Below are 18,423 nucleotides of genomic sequence, written 5' to 3'. Positions count from 1 at the left end.
TTATCTTGTTTTTGTTGATGTGCTTAAAATATTATAAACTTGTTCACTATAAATTACATCATACTATGTGTCTTTCATTGATATTAATTATAGATTATTACAACATCATATTTTTAAATTTATAGTTAGTTAGCTTGGTTAATATTAGAAGTTCATATTTACGATGATTTCAAATAGGTTTTATAGTACTTTTTTTTTTGTTTGATCAAAACACTTTAATGTAAATTTTTGATTCAGGTAATGTTATTCTTAAACTGTCATAATAATCTATCAAGGGAATGATATAATTTGATATATTAAATGGTAAGCTATTAACCTTCTATTATTTGTGTACCACTAATGCCTCCAAACTGATGCATTAGTGCACACACTTATAATCCTAAAATTACAATTTTTATAATGTCACACCTAACAATGAAATCATCAAATTTAATTTGTTTTATAAGAGTATTATATTAAACTGTATCCAATATGAAACCTTTCAATTACATTACAGTACATCAACTTCTTATCTGTGTTAAGAAGAACAACAAAGTTGGGTTCTTGTTTGTATAAGAGCCAGAATGATTGAGCAGGCTGAGTGATAACACATAAGATGAAGCAAACTAGTAATAACATTATACTACAATCACATAGTCAGTAGCACATAAATGAAGTTGCAGAATAAAGTGTAGCACATTACTTAATCAGTAATATATTACCAACGGAGATGGAAAAGTAGAAGAAGATAACATGTAGTGGGAAAATTTTGGGTATATGAATAGCGTGTGAAGGTAGAAGACGAGAAGAAGAAGAATTCTATTCTATGGCTGCTGCTGGGCATCGATGTAACCGGCATCCACGAGCACCTTCTCCCTCTTGGCGATCTCGATGTCATGATCTACCATCATCTTCACCAGATCCTGGAATCCCACCTTAGGCTTCCATCCGAGCGCCTTTCTCGCCTTGGTGGAGTCGCCCTTGAGGCTGTCCACCTCGGCGGGGCGGAAGTACCGTGGGTCGATGACCACATGGTCCTTCCAGTTTAGTCCGACGTAGCTGAATGCGGCCTGGAGGAACTCCTCCACCGTGTGGGACTCCTCGGTGGCGACCACGTAGTCTCCGGGCTCCTCCTGCTGCAGCATCATCCACATGGCCTCGACGTAGTCCCCGGCGAAGCCCCAGTCGCGGGCGGCGGACAGGTTGCCCAGGAAGACCTTGGTTTGAAGGCCGACGCGGATGCGGCCGACGGCGCGGGTGATCTTGCGGGTGACGAAGTTCTCGCCACGGCGGGGGCTCTCGTGGTTGAACAGGATGCCGTTGCAGGCGAACAGGCCGTAGGCCTCACGGTAGTTGACGGTGTACCAGTGCGCGGCGACCTTGGCGGCAGCGTATGGAGAGCGGGGATGGAACGGGGACGCCTCCGACTGGGGCGGCGGCGTGGAGCCGAACATCTCGGAGGAGCCGGCCTGGTAGTAGCGGGCGGGTTTGGTGGCGCAGCGGACGGCCTCGAGGAGGCGGAGAGCGCCGGTGGCGACGACGTCGGCGGTGTAGTCCGGGATCTCGAAGGAGACGGCGACGTGGGATTGGGCGGCGAGGTTGTAGACCTCGTCGGGAAGGAGGGCGTCGACCCAGCGGCGAAGGGAAGAGGCGTCGGAGAGGTCAGCGTAGTGGAGCTTCATGCGGGCCTTGGCAGCGTTATGAGGGTCGACGTAGAGGTGATCGAGGCGGGCGGTGTTGAAATTGGAGGAGCGCCGGATGAGGCCGTGCACCTCGTATCCGTTCCCCAACAGGAACTCCGTCAGGTACGATCCGTCCTGCCCCGTGATGCCGGTGATCAGGGCCACCTTGCGCCGCTCCCCCGGAATCGGCCGCGGCACCACGTTGGCCGCCACGGATCCACCGTCGGAGTTGCGTTTCTCCTCTCTCTTGTCGACGTCGTTGGTGGATTCGTGCGACGCCATTTTTCAGATCTGGAGATTGAGGAAGAGGAAAGCGAGGACGGTTGAAGACGGGAAGGAAACGAAAGAGTTGGACAATGATGTCACAGTATACGGTGTGGCGGATCACAAGGGACGTAGGCCTGCGACTGAGTTAAAACTTGGGCCTGGGTGGGCTGGTGGAAGACGACACCGTTAATTGATGTTATAATGTTGGATATAATTCATCCATTAATTTATTAAATTAAAATTACTTATTCAAAATATTTATTGTATTCATCGTATCCTTATACTTAATCGACTCCTCAACACGTAGGACTAAATCAAGATGGTCAGTTCACTTTACATGCATAGCTTGAGCACTACCCACTTCTCCCATTTTTATTTTCATGTGGTGTGATCCTTTTATAATTTCAGCCTAGACATCATTTTCATGCAAACTTTTTTTTTTCAAAGTTATAGTGTAAGGATTATTTTTTTTCTTATATTTTTATTTTTGATAAAAAAAATAATGATATGATTGATGCTATGATTCTATATGATCAATACCTAAATGTTATGTGATCAGTAACCCGATATCATGTGATCCTATATGATCAACGTTATCATCATGTTATGCCTATTGTAGGGACGATAGATTTGTTGCAGCATAACTTCATCAAAGTCGAAAGATATATGAAATCATTCCAATTTCAATGCATATAATTATGAGTGTTACGGTTCTAAAGCTATACTATAAAAACTCTCCTCATGTGTATTCTTATATAATTTTTTTTTAGTCAAATAGTACTTTCAGTCTTTCGTATATTATGGACACCTCAACTCTTAAATTAATTTAGGTGTCAAAGGAACTATGTCAATCGTACCCTAATATAATTTTACAATAGTTGATATCTTATGGCTTCAATTGTTCTTAATATTGATAATAGACTTGCACGAAATAAGGCTTCAGTTGAGTTGACTCCATGTAAGCATCCATTTTGAATAACTAATTTTGATATAATAATTTACTTATCTAGCATCATTCTATAGTAAATCTAAATCCAATTAGCTACCTAAATCTTGGGATTCATGCAAAATATAGTTTAAATATCTATTTTATATCCATTCACATTTATAAGTATCAAAATGACTTAAATAATTTAAATAAAAATGAGAAATAAAGATATGGTATACTCTCCTCATAGTTGTAGCATAAGCAGCACCTCATCTCCTTTCATAGTTTAATTATCTATCCAATTCACATGTATCTTTTATTCATGATTATTTAAAGACTTTTGTTCCAAGCATACACTTAGGCTTTAATAGACTTCAACATTTTTACCTTTTATACAATGCTTTCTCAACATCATTAGGTAACATCTTGGAATTCAAGTTAATTTGTCTATGATACTAGATAAGATTTGGGTTATCATATATTGAATTATTTCTCACATGATCATAACATTTTTTCACAAGTACATTAATGGTTAAATAAATAAATATTATTTTATTAATATATAAATTATAAATATTTATTATAATTTATTTATTTATTAGAATATATATTAAAAATAGTCTCCTCTTAAAGTGATAAGCTTTTTGATATTTATGGAAGGTAATATGTGGAGAGAACTAAAACTAGCTTAGTGAAATAATAATTATTTGGATGCCAAGGAACTCTTATTATTTCTTAAAATGAATTAAATCAAGAAATAATTACTCATATAATATATTTTTAAATTGATCCCAAGTCACCATATAGTCTTCTGCCTCTAATATCCTCCTTTTTTAGGTCCACCAAGTATTTATCTTTCATTTCAAAATAAAAGAAGAGAAATGACAATTTTTAATTGAGCTCTATCTCGCTCCTCCTGAAGCTCAAAGAAGCATTTAATATTATTAAGGACTCCATATATATCATATAGAGTGTTGACATGTGCTGGGTATGAGGTGTATTCTATAATGTCGAGGAAGCTATCACATGATCAATGATAAGTATATGTGAGGACTATATTTGCACTATAATGCATGAAACTTCCAAACTAGGATTTGCTCGAACATGTGGGTAGACTAGTAACATTACATTCATGAGCACGAGTGATAGAATTACTGTTTTTGAATTGGCTTTATTACTTCTATAACAGATCAAAAGACAACTATCGATTAAAATTAATTATACGACCTATATGCCTTGAATCATGCTCTAAAACTATACAAAGAGGTTACATCCTAGATTTTTTTCATAGGATTATAATATCTTTTCATAGGTACATCAAGAGCAAAATAAATAAACATCATTTTATTAATAATATTATAAATATTTATTATAATTTATTTATTCATCAAAATATAAGTCAAAAGTAGTAAAAAAATATAGTAATGCCAAGTAAAAAATAAAATTCAATTGGCTTGAAATCCAATCGGTGTTGTTTGAAAACTACTTTACAAATCAAAAAATAAAATAAAAAAAATTCATCAAGTAGGAACCAAGTTATTTTAAAAATAAATATATATTCAAAAACTAATCATTCCACTAACATATATCAAATGCATAAAGGAGCACATCTCAATAGCGGATGGAGAGACTTTTTTTCTATCGGATGAGTTTATGTTTTCCTAACAGTGGATGAAAACAAAACCATATTGCACTCCCAATAGTATTTAGAGTAGTGTCCCTCATCCACTAAACTGAAAATATATTTCTCCTAATAGCAGATGGAGGAATCATCCAACCAACATGTCTAATGGCCCATTAATCCCTAAAGAAAACTATCATACCATTCCTCAGTAAGGAAACAAAATCATTTCATACTGATTATGTTCAAATTAGAATGAAATAATATATTAAAATATCTCAATTCATCTTTCACATATCATCAATATTAAATAATATCAATTAGTACTAAATTGACTTGAACATGAGCTCATTCCGTTCAATTGAACTTGATTTAATTAAAACTTTTTTGAACCGATCTCTAGTCCTTATTTAATCATTCTAGAACTAATCAAATAAAATAAGGGCAATAATCTAGACTATATAGCATCAAGCTAAGTTGGGCAATTCATATACTAGTGATGTGCACTGCACATGCATGCACCATATTAGGCCGAGACAACCTATAGCTCATGGACTTATTATGTGCACTACACATGACTGCTTAAGTCAAGTTAACCTACAGGTTAGAGCTTAACATACTGGCTAGGCCTAATTTACGAGCTGTGGCCTAGCCAACGAGTCTGGCCTGACCTATTAATTAATTTCAATTGAAATTCTATTCAATTTCCTCAATTTTGAATTATAGCATAGAATTATAATCAAAATATCTAATCATTAATAGAGAGTCATTAAAACATAATAAATAGATTAAAAGGAAAAATTACATAAGAGAACAAATAATTTTTTAATAAACTATTATATAAGTTTAATAGAAATAAAGTATTATAACTAGAATTATACATGTAGGATAAAAATTTTAGAAACTACATATAACAAGAATAATTACAATATATATTAAAACAAAAATAAAATTTTAAATACTTGAAAGAATAAAAAAAAATCTTAAAAACTCATGAATAATTATAACATGTTTCAATCTAAAAATAAAATTATAGACACTTGAAAGGATAGAAGAAAATATTTATTTTTCAAGAAAGGAAAAAAAAATCTCTCATCATAACTCCTCGTTCCTCCCACTTGAGCTTGTGAAGAACAAAGGAGAGGAATCCCTTATGAGTCCTACACCTAAGGTAATTTTTTATATTTATATATTCATTTAATTTATTGATAAATTAATATTACTTAATTTGGAATGTTGAATATTTATTTCCTAAATTTTATTAGCAAGAAAAAAAATTATCCTTAAATTGGGAGATTTAATTACATGAGTAGAATTCACACCAAATTTTAGTTGAAATGGATGGTTTGATAATGATTTATACAGTTGAGTAAACCTAATGTGACATTTTTATCGCAAGTCTATGAAAAGCAAAAAAAAAAAATTAGGGATTGTAATATGAATTACATAATCTTTAAAAAATCTATCTAAATATTCGTTCATTTGATAAATAATTTGATTTTGTTAATACAAATCATAAAAACTTAAGTTGTCATGAAATGTCCTAATATATTTATAAATTTTAACATGCTCTCATGTGTAAGTTGGTTTAGAATAATTTTAGCGGAGATACAAACTCAAATAAAGAGGGGTATTGCATAAATATTTTATTGGGATTCATGATTTGCTCTTCTTTCATGATCACGATTTTGGGTTTAATTTCTAATAATCCTTAACTCGTTAGGAAATGATGCAATGAATATTAGATTCAAAATCCCCTTTCACGAAGTCTTGAGATATGAAATAGACTTAAATGTATAATGCAAGTTCAAACGAAGAACACAAAAGGGTCTATATTATTGTGTCAAATAAACATGATTAATTACCCAATTTAAAAGATTATTGCTCCTAATTGGTGGCACACAACCAAATATATTTTAGAGCATTTGCTATACTCGACCTAAGTAAGTAACCGAGATTGCATCACTTTATACTTCAATTTCAGACCGTAACTTATGGTTTAAATCCTGTCTCAGATTGTATCATTTGATCAATTCTTTCAGAGCGTGAGTTCTAAAAAGTCTCGAAGGGTAAGAAAAAGGGAGTGTGAGAATCAAAGGCTCATAACCGAGGTGCACGACTAGTTTACTCGACCGATGTGTAGGCATCGGACCTTTCTTCTAGGCATACCTACACGATTTTATCCTTTCAGAGCATATGAGTTCCAAAAGGTGCCTCCGAGAGTAAGAGAGATCTGAACGATTTATAAACCCTTGATTCCAATACTCCTCAATCAATATAAAACTAAATGATCCCATTTAACACTATTCTTTAGTTTCTTATCAGAAGAATACTTAATTTTTGTTGTTGAGATAATGCAATCTCGAGGATCAATCACATCGTGTATGTTTGACGCATTGAATGACGACAAGAGTTTCTTCCGAATCCTGCAAACGAACCCTATATTTGGAATCCGAGTTGTTCGCAGGGGCAACTCCGAGTCCGTTCCGAGTCGGGATCCGGTAGCAAGAACGTATCGAACTCCGATTCAAAAGGGGCGTAGGAAGAGCCGATTCAATCCTCGATTGATTCCTCTACCGGCAGAGAGGGATGGTTTGAGCCACTGCCACATATCATTCCAGCACCAGATCAGCATTAAATGTGGAGGCAAAAAGGGTGACAGACGCGATCACAACCTAGCCTTTATTGGCTCCTTCGCTGTTGAGGAAGGGTGGAATGTACCGCTCTTTTATTGTGGAGGCGTGTGGTGGCGTCCGTCCCCTCGTCTCCTGTAATTCCTTCCTGCTTCATCGATCCCTTCTCCATTGAGGAAAGGATGTCTCTGGTGTAGATTGGATCAGGGGAAGGATTTTAAGTCCATACTCGCGCATGGGTGAAGATCTTTAAGGTAGGAGGATGGAGACGGAGATGGAAGCGCAACCAAACCATGGAACCGGCGATGGCCGTGGTTCAACCCTTGGCACAGTCCAACGTCCTGTTACTCTCAAGGTACACAACATCTTTGCCGCGATCTGTCATCCCTTTGATATGTCGAACCAATCTTTGTCGCGTCGGACGCAGTTCGAAGATGTGGTGTACAAGATCAAGACCAAGGGGAAGGGGAAAGCAAAGGAGGGCGAGAGGGTGATCCTGAAGGGAGTCTCGGGTGCAGTGTCGCCGGGGGAGATGCTGGCCATGCTCGGCCCCTCGGGAAGTGGGAAGACGACCTTGCTGACCGTGCTCGGCGGCCGCATTGGCCGCACCCGCCTCCTCACAGGTAGCATCACCTACAACGGAAAGCCCTTCACCAACTCGCTCAAGCGCAGAACGGGCTTCGTCACGCAGGACGACGTCCTCTACCCGCACCTCACCGTCACGGAGACCCTCGTCTACACCGCGCTCCTCCGCCTTCCCAGCACCCTCTCTCGGCAGGAGAAGGCCGCGCAGGCGGAAGCCGTCATGGCGCAGCTCGGCCTCACCGCGTGCCGCAGCAGCATCATTGGCGGCCCTCTCGTGCGCGGGGTGTCCGGCGGGGAGCGCAAGCGAGTCAGCATCGGCCAGGAGATGCTCATCGACCCGAGCCTGCTGTTCCTCGACGAACCAACCTCCGGACTCGACTCCACCATCGCCGGACGAATTGTGTCCACCCTGTGGGATCTCACCAAGGGAGGCAAGACGGTGATCATGACCATCCACCAGCCCTCGAGTCGTCTTTTCTATATGTTCCACAAAGTCCTGCTCCTATCGGATGGTAACTCAATTTACTTCGGCAAAGGCTCCGATGCCATGGACTACTTCGCCAGCGTCGGCTACGCTCCGACTGTGCCCATGAATCCTGCTGACTTCCTGCTCGACCTCGCCAACGGTACGCGCCCTTTACGCTTGGTATTCTCTCTACTTGATTCCTAAACATGGTGTCTGGATTACACTGCGATGGTTGAGATTGCGACATGACCAACTACTTGAGATTTGGATCTGATGCTTGAGAATATTCAAGCCCACCACATGAAGAACAGGAAGCTAATTCTATATGCTAGATTTCTGATAGCAACTGTATCTATCATTTCCAAGCTCAAATGACCTCAGAGAGATTTTACATCTTATGCTTCTGTGCTCTCTGTTTTGCTTTCCTGTACATAAATTGTTCGTTATTCCTATCCTTGATTCTGGCACCGAAGATTTTCTCCTGAAGGACAATAGAGCATCTCATGTTTTATCTTTAGATTAATGGCTCGCAAGACATCTATCTATCTTAGATGCCAACGCAATATAAGATGTGGTGTAATGGTTGCAAATCTTTCTTTTACAGTGCAAAGAATATTTCTAACAATGTACTATAATTCTCATTCTTGGAAAAGCTTAAAAGCATGATAAGGTGTTTATATCTGATAGATCTCTGTTTGACACTAGTTGAGGGTGGGCTGGTTGTGAAAGTGCAGGTGTATCTTCGGATGAAACATCAGAAGATAGAGCATCCACCAAAGAAGCTCTAGTGTCTGCTTATAGATTACATTTACATGATAAGGTGTCAGAGGAGGTTTTAGCTTTGAGCAAACAATTCAAGGAGTGTGAGCCCGACAATATTGAAACTCAGTGGTGCACCAGTTGGTGGGAACAGTTCACTGTGCTGCTGCAGAGGGATCTCAAGGAAAGAAAGCATGAGTCCTTCTCTGGGCTAAAGATCTCGCAAGTGCTCGTAGTAGCTCTTCTTGCAGGGTTCCTGTGGCTTCACTCAGGCGGCTACGTCCAGGATCAGGTTCTCTCTCACTCTCACTCTCTCACTCTCTCTTTCTCTCTCTTGAGACGTCTCCAATCTCCATTTAGTAGTTTCCATGATCTTTAATTCATGCAGGTCGGCCTTCTTTTCTTCGTCGCTTCATTCTGGTCATTCTACCCAGTGTTCGAAGCCATATTTACCTTCCCGCAAGAGCGCACGATGCTGACAAAGGAGAGATCCTCCGGAATGTATAGGCTGTCATCGTACTTCGCCGCTAGATTGGTGGGCGACCTGCCCATGGAACTCATCCTTCCTATCATCTTCGTCACCATCACGTACTGGATGGGTGGCCTAAAACCTGTTGCTGTAAACTTCTTCATGAACCTTGCCGTCTTGCTCCTGTGCGTGCTGGTGGCGCAGGGCATGGGACTTGCACTGGGGGCGCTCGTCATGGACCTCAAGACTGCCACCACTCTCGGCTCCATTCTCATGTTATCCTTCATGCTCGCCGGCGGATTCTACGTCCAGAACATCCCACCTTTTATTGAGTGGATCAAGTACATCTCCCTCAGCTACTACACCTTCAAGCTCCAGATAGCTTCACAGTACTCTCCCAATGACACGTACCAGTGCACTCCCAGTATGAGATGCCAGATTGCAGATTTCCCCTCCATCAAGCTAGTGGGTTTCGACCACAAAGCTTTGGCCGTGTTTGCCTTGCTGCTGATGCTCGTCTTGTACAGGCTTGCTGCTTATCTGGGCCTCATGAGGGTTGGTGTCACAAATTAGCAAAAGCTCCCTGCAGATGACTCCGCTTGTTCTATTACTTCCTTTCAGCAGTAGTTGCAGCAGCAGCAGTAGCAGAATAAAGCATATATGTTTGTAGACGCATGCACATACACTCTTCAGCTTCATAAACTTTAATAAGTTTTGAAATTGAGATGCTATCAGTTGCGATATTTTGATGTTGTCCTGATAAAGATAGAAGATGTCTTACATATAATTTCTTGTGTCCATATGCTTTCCAGTATCTGTCAAATGCAGGAACATGTAACACCATGAACAATTCTAAGAAGAACATAGTTCTCGAGTAGTTCTTCATCACTGACCAACAGCGGCTTGTTGATTTTTCTGTTTACTTTTATCCGACATAAAAGTGGCTGCAAAATAAACCTAATTAAGGAACAAAGTAGTGTTTACTTGAAACTGCATTAAAACATCAATTAGATCTCCAAATCTTGCAGAGTTTGAGAGCAAATAAATATTCATTTAATAATTTAGTAAAAAATACTTCTTCTCCGTATATTTCTTTCATCATCGAGGAACAATGACAATGCAAGATGGCAAATGAGATCGAAACGAATGCAAGAAAAATTACAAGCAGCACAGAATCCTCATGTCGCAACAAAATTTGATAATGAACGTTAAAGAAAGCAAGTGTTGGAGTCGATAATAAAAATTGAATGTGGAAAGGCATGACTGCGCCACAATATGTTCTTTGTTACAGAAACATATCGTGAGTATGGATCGGTGGTGGCCGATCAAAACCCTAGCGAAGACTGCCGCTCGAACTTCTTCTTCGGCTCCTTCTCCACGTCGGAGAGGCTTCGAAATACTAGTCGCTTGTCATCTTTCCCAAAAAGCCGCAGACGTAATCTAGAGGACCAACCATCCGGGCTTCCTTCTCGGCCTTCCTTCTTCGATATCAGCAGGCAGCTGCTCTCCTGCACAGGCGCGTCCAAGAGATGCATCTCCGCCTCCTTGAGATCGACTGAATCACCTGATACATGATGAGCCTCGTCTCGCTTGTTTGGCTCATCCGGTCCGTTCCAGCTCGGACAATCCCAGGAGTAGGAAGAGCCGAAGGACCAAGTTCTCGATGCCCTCGACGAGGACGACGACGACGGCGAGGAAGAGGCGGAGGGAGACATGACCAGGTTCCCGAAGCCTTGGATCTCTCTCGAGATCCGGAGGGCTTCCGCGCGCGCGTCTTTGAGTTGCTCTTCGTCCCCTAGCAGCCGCAGTATCCTCTTGGATTTGCTCCGCATGCATGCGCCCCAGTCGAAGCTGCCAGAAATCAAGGAGACGTAACGGATCAAGAACTCTACACGTTTAGCCGCTCCGATCGATCGGTCGGTCGGTCGACGTGATTACCCTTTGTCGTCGGTGTAGCGGAAGTCGCCCAACTGATGAATGACGTTGACGTCGCAGTGGAACTCTTCCGACATGCCTTCGGGGCCATGCGTTAACAGGAATTCCAGGAGCGCTAATGCCTTGTACGATGGCCTCCATTCCTTGAAATCGATCGTGCAGAACCTACAAGAAACTTGCAGATGAAGCAGGGCCGTCCATGGCAGAGTACCATTTGATCTCGTACCTCTTGTGCAGGACATCAACTATTCTGCGGTAGTCATCCACGTCGTGCGCTGCCTCCGACAACCGAGTCATCGTCTTGGCGTCAGGACCCGTCGAGTCATTGTTCGTAGCCTCTTCGGCCAATCTAAAACAGTGATTCACCGTAGACATGAGTAATTGACCTGCAATGCCATATATTTCAGCGCAACACTTACAGTTCTGCTGCCGTTATATCAGTGAGAGCCAGAAGAGCTGTTTTGTACTTCTCTTGAATATAAGAGGAGGCTTTCTTCTTGATATCGCTGAGGAACATCGTCTCCATCCTCGAGCGTTATATCTCTGTGCACTGTGGAGATGGAGAAGACTATAAATCTAACACGAATGATTCGTAGAGTACGCCAACAAAACGATTATTTTTCTGATGGAAGCGAAGTGCTTAATCAAAAGAAGAGAAGAGACTGAAAGAGAACCAAATTCTTAAAATTGCAGAATGAAATCATCCAGAAAATTAGAGTTACTATCACCAGGAGATCAATCGCATAAAGATGGCTTGTTCTCAACAGAGGATCTCTGTTCCATAATCGACGTACATAGAGAAGAGAAACCACCGAGATGAATCGTGTTGTATTTGAGGTGCGGCTGTGGGAGAGATTTATGCATCGCCAGTAGAAGAATTCAAACATCTACGGAACCGAACTTCCAAAGCCATCAACCTAAAACCGTTTGGTCTTTTCGGATGCCATTCTTTGGATCGAATCCAAAGGTTGACTCGATTAACTTTCTCCTCGATAAAAAAAGAAGAAAAAAAAAATGTCTCAGATAATTAATCGAACAATGGATTTCAGATTGCATCACCACACACTAACTCAAGTATTTACAGAGAACAGTCGGCCTAATGTGGAGCGCAGTGCAATAGACTCGTGAGATTAACGTAGTCAAAGTTTAGGCACCTTACCTTATCATGCAGAATAAAGTACCGAAATTGGACAAACAGGTGACCTGTCAGATAGAAAGCCTCTTCATTCTAAATCTGTGGTTGGGTACGTGAATGATAGACAGACTATAAAGAATGTATTGCTTATGCATGGGAATAATTGGCAAAGGAGATTGATAATTGTTGGAAAAAATTATTATAGCGAAATAATTCTTTTTCTGTGTATCAAAATGAATTCGTTATCAAAAGAGCAGTATAAATAATAGAACAATAAATCAGTTAGTGAAACACTGAATTTTTATGTGAAAATTTCAATACGAAAAAAAATTATGGAACCATAGTCTACTTTAAACTTCTACACTGATAATGATAATAAATTTACAATAAGTCTTCTCCAGAATGATCAAAGGATCACAATAACATCAACAATGATATCTTGGCTCAATATTAATATATCAATAGGATAAATTTCATATAAAAAAAATTTGAACTCTCATAAATTGAGTATCATACGAAAGCATCTTAGAGAAGATAAATTATAGACGATACCGTTAAAATTATAGAGCTTATTATAAAAATTATTCACATATAATTTGAGTCAAAACTAATAAAATTTAACTACTCTATCATTCAGTAAAAATCTCAAAAACCTTAATCATTTCACCTTTTTCACTGGGCTTACTATTTAAATAATCTAGTCGAAAGCTGGACCCAACAATAATGATAGACTATAAAGAATGTATTGCTTATGCACGAGAATAAATGGCAAAGGAGATTGATAATTGTTGGAAAAAATTGTTATAATGAAATATTTTTTTTTATATATATATCAAAATGAATTCTTTATCAAAAGAGTAATATAAACAATAGAACAATAAATCAATCAGTGAAACACTGAATTTTTACGTGAAAAATCCAATGCGAAAAAAACTATGGGATCATAGTCCACCTTAAACTTTTACTATCGCTAATAATGATAACAAATTTACAATAAATCTTCTCCAGAATGATCAAAGGAACACAATAACATCAACAACGATATCTTGGCTCAACATTAATATATCAATAGGATAAATTTCATATAAAAAAAATTTGAACTCTCATAAATTGAGTATCATACGAAAGCATCTTAGAGAAAATAAATTGCAGACGGTACTATTAAAATTATAGAGCTTATTATAAGAATTATTCACATATAATTTGAGTCAAAACTAATAAAATTTAACTACTCTATCATTCAGTAAAAGTCTCAAAAACCTTAATCTTTTCACCTTTTCACTCTTTGTTTGTTTCACGTAGATCTGGGCTTACTGTTTAAATCATCTAGTCAAAAGCTGGACCCAACAATAATGATAGACTATAAAGAATGTATTGTTTATGCATGAGAATAAATGGGAAAGGAGATTGATAAGCCGAGAAGCTGATGACACGTCAAGTTGCGTTAAATAATGATCAATTATTTAACGATGTGGACTCGACCCCAACATGAATGCTAACTCATTAATCTATTTTATGAGTACCGTAACATTAAATAATGATCAATTATTTTATACATAAATTAATATTTCACATTATCTTGGTGGTTAATCATAAAAAACAATAATTAGGTACGTCATAAGAAGACTAGTCTACATGCCCATATCTCGAATCCTCTCACATCACTAATTTAATTATCGGAGAGCTTTTCATTAGGTACATCCTTGATAAGGTCTTCAAAGTTCATCGATCAAATTCAGATTTACGATAGGCTATGATGCTGGATGTGGATTGGATTTAAACCCTTGATATCCCGACAATATAAGGTAAAGAAAATTGAAACTTTATATTGAGCCTTCCGAGTCTCGTTATATAAAATATAGAGAATGATATTTTACACTTGGGATGGCCATTTCCTCCCTTTCTTCCTTCTTTTCCCTCTTTAAATCTCCAAAAAAAAAAAAACTTCTTTTTAATTCCAGAAATCCAAGTTGATAGCGATGCCTGAAAGATAAAGATCAAGTAATTATGTAGAAAAAACCAAAAAGGGTGTTTGAAGAGAAAAAGGAAGAAAAAGTTGAGAAGTAGCAGACTAGAAAGCAACCAGGAATCTTCCTCGGCTGCTGTAGATTTAGGCGCCCAATTGCACACAGAGTCAAGTCTTCGTAGATTATAATATAAGAAGGTGACAGAATTAGTCAAGTCTCGCCTACCCCAAATAATTAAAAAAAAAAAAGAAGTAACATCTCAATTATTTTGCTCGAGTTGGCCACGACAAACATATCTACTACATCCATTAATACCTCGACACACACGGTTGGAAGACTTATAATTGGAATTTCTCTAACCAACTAAGCTATCAAATAAAACCAAATATTTCGTCTTCATCACTTATACTTGTAGTGACTAAGTGATACGTTTTGTTTTAATCTTCACTCATCCAATTGCTAACGTACGTATAAATGAAATCCATCCTCTGCTATTCTCCTCCGAACACTAATCCGCACTCCAAAACAGAAACAAAGCCAAAAACTGCCGACGGTTGTTCCAATGACCGCCCCGTTTACTTGGAAAAGTCAACGTCTTCCATGCGAAGAACATTAGGCTATGATCAACTGCTGCGTTGCTCACCGTTCCTTGTGGGAGATCACACCCACCGGAGGAGGTCGTTCATCTAATTCGGCGTCTCAGCTCGTCGACGATCATCATGGTACAAGCTAAACTCATCTTAGGCCTTTTTATTTCATGTTATCTTTGTCACATGCATGGATGATCGATCTCTATGAATTTAATTCCGGAGAAAATTCACGAAAAAAAAGAGAACTCAGACACAGCTCATAATTTCCAAGATCTCTCTCTCTCTCTCTCTCTCTCTCTCTCTCTCTCTCTCTCTCTCTCTCCATCGATTTTGATGTTCTAATTATCTTGAGGCCTTATCTATTCAGTTGGCCCTTATGAGCTTGTACTTAGTTCTGCTTTGAGAGATGAGAACAATAGACTCCGATCGCTTCTGTTCTCTGAGCATCGAAGCTTAGGAAAAGAGGGCAGCTTATGGATTTTGCTGATCTGAACTCTGTGCCTTGATTTGCTTGCTTTTAATTCTGCATCTGTCTGCAACCTTGGGATGATGATATCTAGACACATGTACTCGTGAGCAGATGCCAGAAGGTGGACGAGGAGAAGATGCGGAATCCGGCTTTGTTGCCTACTTCAAACTTACCCTCTGGTTCTCCTTTTGCACCTTCGTCGTTTCTTCCGGATCATTGCTACAGATCTTACCCGGGGATAAGGATTTGGCAGCACATGCAAATACAGCCATCCTCAAGAGCTGTATCCTCTTCAACATGTTCACCATAATTTCCTCCATCATCTTGATGTTCTTCTCTTTCATCATCAGCTACACTCAACGCCGCATGATCACACGCTTCCAGCTTCGTGTTGGCACAAGTATATTCATCTCCTCCGTCGTCCTGGTGGTGCTGACAACCTACCTGTTCATGCTCATCCTCAAAAAGCCCTACATGCTGGCCATGGTTCCTCTTCTCCTTCTTCTGGGGATCACCCTCGTCGTGCTCCTTCGCGGAGGAACTCTAGGACATGAAATCCATGGCGAGGACGACGCACTTTCCAAAGCACAGGAATCGAAGCTACTGAACTTGTCATCTTATGTCACCGCCATCACTTCTGGGGGCATCATAATCACGGTCATCGCTTACATGAAGAACTTCACCTCGTCAGATTATCACTCCCGCCTCGAATCATCCGTGGTTTTGCTCTTCATCAGCAACATAATAGGCTTCTTCGCCATGCTGCTTTTTCTGTTCACTTTGATGCTTAGTTACTCCGCCGACCGCCGTAAAGGCCTGATCGCAATTGCAAGCTTCTCCACCTACGCTTCATTTGTTCTGTCAATGCTGTTGACGCTGATGATCGCGTCCGAGTCGCTTGCTCTCCCCCACGTCTTGTCCACTATGGTCTTTGCCGTCGGTGGAGTTCTGTACTACCATCTAGCGAGGCGAGAAACAGGCATGCAAGAAGATGAGGTGGTTCAGCTGGAGGACATATGGAAGACCATAGGGACGTTTGCCTTTTTGCTGATGATGGTGGTCCGCCCACTGCATCTGGGCAGCGAAGCATTCGCCATTAAAAGCTTCATGTTTCTATGTTCTTCGGCTTTCCTATTCATTCAGAGCCAGATGCTAATGGCGGCGCTGAGGCCTGCGGACGGGGGAAGATTGAACATAAAGATCATCTTTGGTCTCGTTGGCGCGCTGCTGGTGGGCACCATGTTGAGTGTCATCTTCATCTGACATGTTAAGCCTCAGATCAGATCAGTCTGCCTGCCTATTCCTGTATGCAACATATAACATATATACGAAACATACATTTATGTCCTAGAAATATGTTGGACACCACCTAGTGTATTAAATTAACTTGAGTTATTTTCTTACTCGTTAAATTTTCTTCTCTTGAGATCCAAACTTAAATTTGATTTCTCATTTCTTAGGTATATTTTTCACATAATATTCGGAAAAGGAGATAAGTTTAGTCACTACCATTCTCCCACTCTTTGACTTGTTTCTTCTGATATACTACTAAACTTCGTCGATAGCTGTTGATTGATTAAAACTGGAGTCGATGATGGAATAATAATCGGGCTGCAAAGAAGCGATGAAGATGCTCTCACGCTGAGTTCCTATTTCGAGAAGACGATTGGCATGCAATGGGAGTCATTTATGTGAATGTATCTGTCGTTACTTTGGTATATTTGTTAGCATTTTGTGAAATATTGAAAAATCATACGAATTTAGATCGATAACAAGATCTTTTCTGAGAAATTTATTTGAAATATCCTTTGATAATAGGTTTTTAACAGATGGTACTCTCATATTTAATTAGAGATTATTATTCACAATAATGTTTTTTAAAAAACTTTAAATATCCCTAAGTTATCCATTTGTAAATAAATGTATATGTCTTCAATTTATAACTTAATTTTAATAAAAACATTTTACTCCTTGCCCACAATCTATTTTTCTTTCTTTTTTTCTCCTTTGTGTCGGGATGAGGCAAGCGACAATGATATCCATAGCCATTAGAATTAGTGATGATAGAGGAGGGTGTATCGATAGTAGGGAGCACGGGCTGGGGACGACGAAAAGTGGGGAGAGTTTGTAAGGTGCAAAAATGGGTAAGGTATGCAGGTGGGTAAGCTGGAGGCAATGATCGATGACAGGGAACAACAGGATGTAATATCCCTAATTTCTAAAATTTATGTAAGGACCTATTTTAAATTATTTATAAAGATTTATTTATAAATCGGAAGATCCATATGTAAATAAAAAAAATTTCAGTGATTAAACTGTTAAAGTTAAAAAAAAATTGTGCTTTTTATCCCACCGCCTCCCATGCACCTCTGATTCTCACAGAGGAAACAAAGGAGGTGTGGTGCCTCCCACACACCTCTGTTTCCCACATGATGAAACAAAGGAGGTGTGGTGTGTCGGGGAAGAGAAAAAGAAGAAGATGGAGAAGTGAGGGAAGAAGAGAAGAGAGAAAGGAGGTTGAGGCTAGGAGAGAAGAAGGAGAGGAAGAAGAGAAGGGAAAGAAGAAGGGGCTGTGGCTGTGTCAGCTACAATTGGGAAAGAAAAAGAGGAAGGAAGAAGAGAAGGAGAGGAACAAGAGAAGGGAAAGAAGGGGTTGTGGCTGTGGCTACGACAGTTGTGGCTGGGAAAGAAGAAGAGGAAGAAAGGAGAGAAGGGAAAGGAGGGGCTGTAGCTGTGGCAACTGTGGCTAGGAAAGAACAAAAGGAAGGAAGAAGAGAAGGGAAAGAAGAAGAGGCTGCAACTGTGGCTACAGTTGGGGAAAAAAAAAAAGAGAAGGAGAGAAAGGAAGGAAGAAGTGGAAGGAGCGTACGGCTAAAGCTATGTCTAGGAGAGAAGAAAGAGAGGAAAAAGAGCAAGGGAGGAAGAAGAGGCTGTGGTT

The 18,423-nt window shown here is 39.7% G+C and overlaps 4 protein-coding genes across 4 annotated transcripts; 2 read left to right on the top strand and 2 right to left on the bottom strand.

The window, feature by feature from the left end:
- Positions 1-596: 596 nt before the first annotated feature.
- Positions 597-2,068, bottom strand: LOC103970338 (GDP-mannose 4,6 dehydratase 1-like). Its single transcript, XM_009384079.3, has one exon. The coding sequence runs from the start codon at positions 1,941-1,943 to the stop codon at positions 804-806; it is 1,140 nt and encodes a 379-aa protein (XP_009382354.2). The 5' UTR covers positions 1,944-2,068; the 3' UTR covers positions 597-803.
- Positions 2,069-7,056: 4,988 nt separating this feature from the next.
- LOC103970882 (ABC transporter G family member 9) lies at positions 7,057-10,110 on the top strand. The gene is made up of 4 exons (XM_018822208.2): positions 7,057-7,465; positions 7,538-8,321; positions 8,896-9,212; positions 9,309-10,110. The coding sequence occupies exons 1-4, from the start codon at positions 7,373-7,375 to the stop codon at positions 9,960-9,962; spliced, it is 1,848 nt and encodes a 615-aa protein (XP_018677753.2). The 5' UTR covers positions 7,057-7,372; the 3' UTR covers positions 9,963-10,110.
- Positions 10,111-10,437: 327 nt separating this feature from the next.
- On the bottom strand, positions 10,438-11,868 carry LOC135631374 (uncharacterized). Its single transcript, XM_065138990.1, has 4 exons — positions 11,744-11,868; positions 11,551-11,673; positions 11,328-11,489; positions 10,438-11,240 (listed from the first exon to the last, which is right to left on the bottom strand). The coding sequence occupies exons 1-4, from the start codon at positions 11,848-11,850 to the stop codon at positions 10,715-10,717; spliced, it is 918 nt and encodes a 305-aa protein (XP_064995062.1). The 5' UTR covers positions 11,851-11,868; the 3' UTR covers positions 10,438-10,714.
- Positions 11,869-14,922: 3,054 nt separating this feature from the next.
- Positions 14,923-16,911, top strand: LOC135631380 (uncharacterized). Its single transcript, XM_065139001.1, has 2 exons — positions 14,923-15,148; positions 15,597-16,911. The coding sequence occupies exons 1-2, from the start codon at positions 15,146-15,148 to the stop codon at positions 16,746-16,748; spliced, it is 1,155 nt and encodes a 384-aa protein (XP_064995073.1). The 5' UTR covers positions 14,923-15,145; the 3' UTR covers positions 16,749-16,911.
- Positions 16,912-18,423: the final 1,512 nt, after the last annotated feature.

This window comes from Musa acuminata, chromosome BXJ3-2 (assembly GCF_036884655.1).
Source record: "Musa acuminata AAA Group cultivar baxijiao chromosome BXJ3-2, Cavendish_Baxijiao_AAA, whole genome shotgun sequence".
NCBI classification, from domain to species: Eukaryota; Viridiplantae; Streptophyta; class Magnoliopsida; order Zingiberales; family Musaceae; genus Musa; species Musa acuminata.
The sequence above is the reverse complement of the archived record's forward strand: the minus strand, read 5'-3'. Positions and strand labels throughout refer to the sequence as shown.